The sequence below is a fragment of the Neophocaena asiaeorientalis genome, unplaced genomic scaffold, assembly GCF_003031525.2.
Source record: "Neophocaena asiaeorientalis asiaeorientalis breed wild unplaced genomic scaffold, Neophocaena_asiaeorientalis_V1.1 scaffold606, whole genome shotgun sequence".
Classification (NCBI taxonomy): Eukaryota; Metazoa; Chordata; class Mammalia; order Artiodactyla; family Phocoenidae; genus Neophocaena; species Neophocaena asiaeorientalis.
Window position 1 is genome coordinate 1068954 of NW_020173687.1, and position 6897 is coordinate 1075850.

The window sequence follows — 6897 nt, forward strand, 5'->3', positions numbered from 1 at the left end:
CGAAAGTGATAGAGGAAGGAAGCGCGGGGGCGTGTCGGGGGCGTGCCGGGGGCGTGCCGGGGGGCGTGCCAGGGGGCGGGCCCGGGGCTGGCGACTCCGTCCGCCCCGCCCGGAGGAGGCCCATCCCCAGGAGGACTCCTGAAGGATGTCCCCCTGGAGGAGGCCCATCACCCCGAGAAAGCTCCTCTGGAGGACGCTCACCCCCTTCCCCCATGAGGTTGCCCCCCACATGCCCACCTTGGTGATTTCTCCCTGGAGAGGCCCCCTGGAGGATGCTCCCCGAGGACACCCCCTCAGGATCCTCCCAGAATACCCCTTTCCCCTGGGAAAACGTCCCTCCCAAAGATGTTTCCCTGGAGGATGCTTGCCTCCCCAGCCCACCAACCTGAAAAGTCTCTCTTCCACTGTCCGGGAATGTTCCCCTCCACCCTGAGATCCCCACCCTGGAGATCTTTTCCTTGGAGGATGCTTACATCCTAGAAGTCCAGAACCATCCCCTGGAAGAAGCCCCGCCCCCACGTCCTCCTCAGAAGAATGTAGCCCAGGATGCCCTCTCCTCTGAGGATGTTTCCAGAGGGTCTCTGTCCCCCAGAGCACCCCCCAGAATGTCCCTTCCCCTCCAGAACATTCCCCCTGGAGGATACCTCTCTCCACCATGGTGCCCCCTCAGGATGACCTGAGGCACGATGTCCCCCGAAGGGTGGCCCCCTGGAGGTTGTCCACAGCAGATGTCCCCCACCCTGTACGAATGCGTGGAGGATGTCCCCCCGCAAGGATGCCTCCAGGAGGACACCCCCTGGAAGTTGTCCCCCAGGTGTCCCCCCAGGATGCCCTCCGGGTGTTGGCTGGGGCAGCAGTCTCATCAGATTTCCTTTGGGGACTGAACTGCTTTCAAGCCCCCTCAGATGGTTGGTAGAACCCATCTTCCTGAGCAGTAGGGCAGAGATCCCTGTGTCCCCTCCAAAATTCACAACTGGGCAGTTTGCTTCTTCAAGGCCAGCAGGAAAGTCTCTCTCCAGTAGAGAGTCCCATAGTGCAGTGTCCTCGTGGGTCTGCCCTCCTGTCCCCCTCGCTGCATTATAATGGTTATAAGAAGGCACAGGGGCTGCTTGCACTTACGAGGGGGCACCAGGCAAAGACCCAAACACCTGGAGGCAGAAATGACCGGGGATCACCCTCGGGGCTGTTCAACACAGACTGAGGCCCAGCCCAGCCCCCGGGGATGCTGACCTCGCCCAGCCCTGCAAGTCATCTACCAGGCCTCAGGGGACGTGACAGTCCTCAAGCTGTGCGGCCGGGCACGACCCAGAGCTGAACAGAACCTGCCAATCTTGGCCACGGGCACAGCTAAAGACCTTTTTTGGTGCTGGTGCCAATTCCTTGCAGGCTCACCAACCTGTTACCTCTCTGGGTACCATCTTGCCTGGATGACTTTCTAAAAGGACAGTGGTGACTCCGCCAAAGGTATGGAGCTCTGGGCATTTCTGCAAATCGTCTGCCACCGATGGCCTGGGCAGGTGTCCCGAGGAGCAGGTGATAGAAGAGCTGCCAGGCATCGGGTGGGGCTGGCCCACCGCAGGCTGCGGCCACGGGCCTGGCCTTCACCTTAGCTGACTTGCAGCTGGCCTTGGAGACCCTGGCTGTGACTTCCAGCCTCTGATGGAGGCGCTGATGGGTGCTGGGGTGCCCTCCAGAGTTGGGCAGTTCTGAGAGCACGTGGGTGGGCAGGCTCCCCCGCTCTGCCCCAGAGAACAGACAAGCACGCAGCGGGGACAGGGCCGTGGCCCCAGCCTGCGGCCCTCAGAGCACAGCCTTCCCACAGCTGCCTGCGGCCACACACAAGGCTTGTCCTCAGGTGTTGCCCAGCTTCCACTTTACAAGTGCCAGTCACACCCAACTGCGCCTGGGCTCCACCTAGATCCGCCCCCCGACCCGTGGCAGGAGGTTACCGCCGAGGCTGTGATCTTCTGCTGGAGACTTACCCCACGGGGGCCCCCCATGCAGCAGGTCTGACCGTGGGGTGCAAGCTTCTGCCCCAGCTGCCCACACAGGAAAGTCGGGCTGGAAGGCCAGGGCTGCTCAGGGTCGGCAGACCCGACCCAAGACACTCAACCTGACACGAGACACTGCCGGACAACGTCAGCCCTGCCGGGGAAGCGAGTGCCGGCCTCCGACCCCGCGCCAGGTGGCCTCAGCCCATGGAGTTCATGGCCTGGCCTCGTGGGCTCAGCCTGTTCTGCCCTCGTGCTCCTGGTGCTGGGGGACAGGTGGCATTCAATGTCCTTGTGGTTTGTCAAGATGAGGGCGAGCACCTTCGCCGTCACTCGGGAGGCCCGGCTGTGCCTCTCAACACAAGCTCAGCCAGAATTCTCGCCTTCACGTTTGTTTGTTCTTGGGAAGGAGGCACCAGTTCCCGCTGGTTTGCTCTCCTGACATTTTGCATTTGAAGGGTTGCTTACATGCAACAAAGTAGCCACTGGAACCCGTTGTTACTAGGTTGTATATTCATTGTATCAAGTGATCCAGTACATCAAAGTTAGCTTCAGTTATAAATCTTGAAAAAATACAACTTCCTATTGTAGGAGAAGTTAACTTACTTTGGTATCAAAATCACACAACTCCAGGTTGCTTTTTTGTGTTTTAATGTCCCTCAGTCAAACACAAGCGTACCTCGGTCAGCCTGGGGCCCAGGCTGCGGCGGGTCAGCCCCACGTCCTACCTCCCTCCACATGCTCATTTGGTCTGTTGCAAGTTACTTGAGAATACAAAAATAACCGCTACAAATTCTCTGTATCGGCATATAAAAACTGAGCAAAAATTATCTCAGTAGTCTGTTACCTTAAAACAAAACGTCTCAGAAAAAATACAACACAGGTTTAACTTCTGCAGTATTTTTTTTCATATAAAACCCTAGTAAAATAGGCTCCTTAAAAATTAAATAGCGAAACACCAACCAAATTATATACATCGTTACAGTACGAGTGAGTGAGGCAAAACACCCAGTTCTCAGTCTCTCGGGTGGTGGAGGGGCCGGCGCCCGCGGCCTGACGCTCTCCTGAGGCCGCAGTCGGTTGACAGCGGTAGACAGATGGACAGATGGACGAACGGGAAGACTGGGGCTCCTCAGAGCACAGAGGGGGTCGGTGTGTTATTGCTGGCTGTGCCCCGCTCTCTGCCCACGCAGACTGGTTTGCAGGCCCATGCTTAGCCACGGGCGCAGCTCAGCCGTCGTCACGGAGCCACGAGTGTCCGGGGTGATCGTGGCCTGGGCTCACACCTCTCGGGTCTCAGCATCTGAACGGGTCCTGTTCCGGTCGTCAGGGGCCATCTGAGCCCAGGCGATCTGAGTGGCACCGCGGGAGCCTCTGGCACCTGAGGGCAGGCAGCAGGCCCAGTGGCATCTGACCCGCCGACTGCCCGGTGACCATGGTGCCCGCCTGCTGTGAGCGTCTACGTCCGGCGCCGCTTGGCCGCGCTGGGGCTGGAGGGGTTGCTGTTGGCGGTCAGGACTTTGTCGGTGACCCGGCTGCGCTTCCGCTTGTCCGGCCCCTCTTTGGACCCCAAGTCTGAGTTGCTCTTGTCTTTGTCTTTGCTGGACTTTTCTGTTGCTTTCCCCAAGCTTCCTGAAGATGAAAAAACTGGGAGACAAAATCATTTGGCTGAAAACAGAATATCCAAAATTTTATTTCGTCTTCCTGTTCAGTTTAAGAAGTCCACACCTACATACATGACACTGACCCCAGAAGGCTCCTCCCGAACTGGGGGTGCCCATGTGGCCTGCCCCTTGAGGGAGCGAGGCCCAGCCATGCCCGTCTTTGCTCCTCGGGGTTCGCCCTGCACTGAGACGGCCGCCACCCGTTCCACTTCAGTCGGACACCCTCCTGCACCCCGTGACCACTGACCGGGCCCGGGGCCAGGCTGCCCTGTGCCCCCTTCCCCGCCCCGTGCCGGCCCCGTGCGTGACGTCCCAGCGTGGGAGGCTCTGCCTGAAGTGGCCTTCTCAGCTGCTGAGCCAGACGCCAGGCCCTGGCTGCCCGTGACGGGGAGGCCTGGCCAGGCTGGGGTGTTGTGCCCCTGGGGCCCCAGGAGGGGCGGGCGAGCTCCATACTTACCATCATCGGCCACATTGTGGGGGTCCACGTCTTCCTTCATTTCCTCGTTCGTGTCCTCCTCAATGACCACTTTTCCTGGGGGGAGACGGCCAACAGTGACCTAGAGCCCGGGGAGGTGGGCGCCACAGCCCCACCCGACCCGCAGCGGCTCAGGCCAGGGGCTCCTCCTGGCTCGGGAGGCGCATATGTCCTTCAGGATGTCCTCCCCCCATCCCGGGGGCCCCCAGACCTCCCCCTCCAAGAGGGCCCAGCATCCCCCTGCCAGTGACGCTCACTCCCCGAGGCTCCTGACCTTCACCCTGACACCACCACCCTCGGCCTCTCCTAGTTCCCAAATCTGCTCTCGCCCGAGTCTCACCTTCTCGGACTTCTTGAATGATTTCTTCTGGAAGGACGAAGTTCCTCTCTGGATTTGGGAAGGGAAGAATCTCAGACTCATGCTGACGGCAAACAGGGCATTTTGGGATTTTTTTAAGAAACAAAGAAGAAAACTTGATTTTAAAAGTCACAGTTAAAAGAAAATGTGACTAAAGATATGTAAGAGACAACTCAGGAGTGACCGATGAACACATGTGACCGTCTTGGGGGCTGCAGTGGGCAGGCGCAGGGCTGAGACCTTTCTTCTTTCTCTTGTGCAGTCTACAGGGGCTGGCTTGTCACGGAGACCCAGACAAGGCAAAACTACAGTGCGGGCCACAGGCAGGCATCACGATGGGAATAAGGGTTTAGTGTCACCTGAGATGATGCCGGGGCCGCTCCGCCGGCTGGCATGCCTCCGGGGGCAGAGTCAGGCAGTGCTGTCATGCCGGCGTGGCCTGGCTGCACGGGCTCCCCCTCCAGGAGAGCGCCTTCAGGGCCCGCGACAGCCGTGAGCAAAGGCCATGGTGCCTGGGTCCCGTGTCCGGGGGGAAGGAGCCAGGGAGGCAGGGAGAGCCACCCCCGTGGAAACCAGGTAAGCAAAGCAAAATGGAGGGAGGTCACACATATGCCAGAGGGAGAGAGGCCCCGAAAACACGGACCACCAGACGAAGAGAAAGGTGAGCTGGTGGGAAGGGTCTCCAGGTTGGGAGGGGGTTCAGGAGACAGGGCCTCCAGTCCCCAACTTGGGAGCTGTGCTGACAAGCCAGGTGGTCAGCATGTAAATGTGCCAACCAGCATCCGGGAGCTTCGCAAACCCCGAGGGCTCCTGGGCTCATGGTCACCTTGTGGGGTGCGGTCCACAGACTCATATTTACGAGGCCCCAGGGGACCGAGGCATCAGCTCCATAGTGGTGCTGGGGTCTAAGGAAGCGGGGGGGGGGGAAGGGCCACCTGTCCTGAGCTGAGACCCCTGGGTGGCCACCCACAGTGTCACGTGGGCCCTGTGCTGGGCGTCACGGCCACAGGACCTTGGAGCCAGGGCCGGTGCCTGAGAGCCAACTGTCTCTCCTACCGCACCAGGGCCCCCCAGGACAGTGGCCCTGCCACACTCATCTCTGTGTCTAGCTCCTGGCCCCCAGCCTGGAGTCGGGGTGCAGGAAGTTCCTGGGGGTCAGGTGACCTCCAACGTGACAAGCATGGGAGCCCTGTGAAGCCTCTGAACACAGGAATTCTCGGGGAGCGGGGCCCCAGCTCATGGGCTCGGCCCCTCTGCAGGGCCCACTTTAGTTTAGCGGCTTGTCCTCGAGTTTCCAGGGTACTGACTGTGGGCCAGGAGGTCAGTTCCAGGGCCTAGCTGTCAGTTCCCCTTTCTATGCGAGGATGACGAGGCGCAAACGACTTGCCCAAGACCAACAGGGAGCGAATGGCAGCGCGGTTTATGGACACAAGAAGGCCCGGGTTTCGCTCTCCACCTCACAGATGTGCAGCAGGTCTCAGCTGGGGGGCTGGGGCAGCCCCAAGCCCCGAGGAGAGGCAGAGCCTTGCCTAACCCCAGCACGGTCTCCCACCCTGCTGGTCACCTGACATCCCCACTCCCACTCATTCTCCAGACACCCCAGCCTCCTCTGCGTTCCCCAACGCACCAATGCCTGCTGCCACAGGGCCTTGACACCTGCCATTCCTCTGCCAGGAATGCCCACCTGTCTTTTCTGCCGTCCTGGTTACCTAGTTAACCTTTTCCCCCTCAGACATGGCCAGCTGGGGGTTCCATGAGGCCTGGGCCCCTGCCTGCCTGGTTCTCACAGAAACCACCATATTCATCTTAATGTGACTCAGACCCGGTCACCTCCCTGCCTGTAGCACTCGGGGACTTTCCACAAGACTGACAATGGCCTAAGAGCCCCCTCCCATGAGCTTCAGCTCCCTAGTTATCTCCTGGCAAGATCTTAACCGACCACCCCCCAACCCCCCACCTAAGGTAGTTCCATGCGATAACTAGCTACCGTCATTAGGCTTGTGTTTTTCGTAAAACTACTCAGAGCTATCTTGTTCAACAACTGGTCCCCTGTGGGACATCCCAGACGTCAAGGTCCCTGAGGCCAGGGCCCCGCAAGGACCCAGGGAGGAGGCATGGAGGGGGCTCCCTGCCACCAGCTCTGTCTGGGGAGCGAGGGGCTCTGGCCCTGGGAGGACTGGGGAGGGTGGGGTCCTGCTCACCAGTGCCTGCATGTCATACATGGTGCTCAGGTGGTCCCAGATGACCTTGGATGGGACCTGCCGCCCGATGTTCTGGCTGAACTTGTCTCGGATACAGATCATGTGGAAGTGCCGGTTCACACCTGCAGAAGGAAGGGGTCAGCTTGTGGGGAGGGGCGGGCCAGCAGGTAGGGTGGAGATGAGAGGTGGGGAGCAAGGGGGCGAGAGG

General features: G+C 60.0%; 1 protein-coding gene across 1 annotated transcript in view; it reads right to left on the reverse strand.

The window, feature by feature from the left end:
* Positions 1–2875: 2875 nt before the first annotated feature.
* The window catches only part of MRGBP (MRG domain binding protein), a 4303-nt gene continuing 281 nt past the window's right edge, over positions 2876–6897 (reverse strand). The window contains exons 2-5 of the mRNA XM_024750447.1: positions 6690–6811; positions 4471–4552; positions 4113–4187; positions 2876–3638 (exon numbers count right to left, since the gene is read on the reverse strand). Of these exons, the coding sequence (XP_024606215.1) occupies positions 3451–3638; positions 4113–4187; positions 4471–4552; positions 6690–6811 (467 nt within the window). The 3' untranslated portion in view covers positions 2876–3450. The remainder of the gene's footprint in view (positions 3639–4112; positions 4188–4470; positions 4553–6689; positions 6812–6897) is intronic.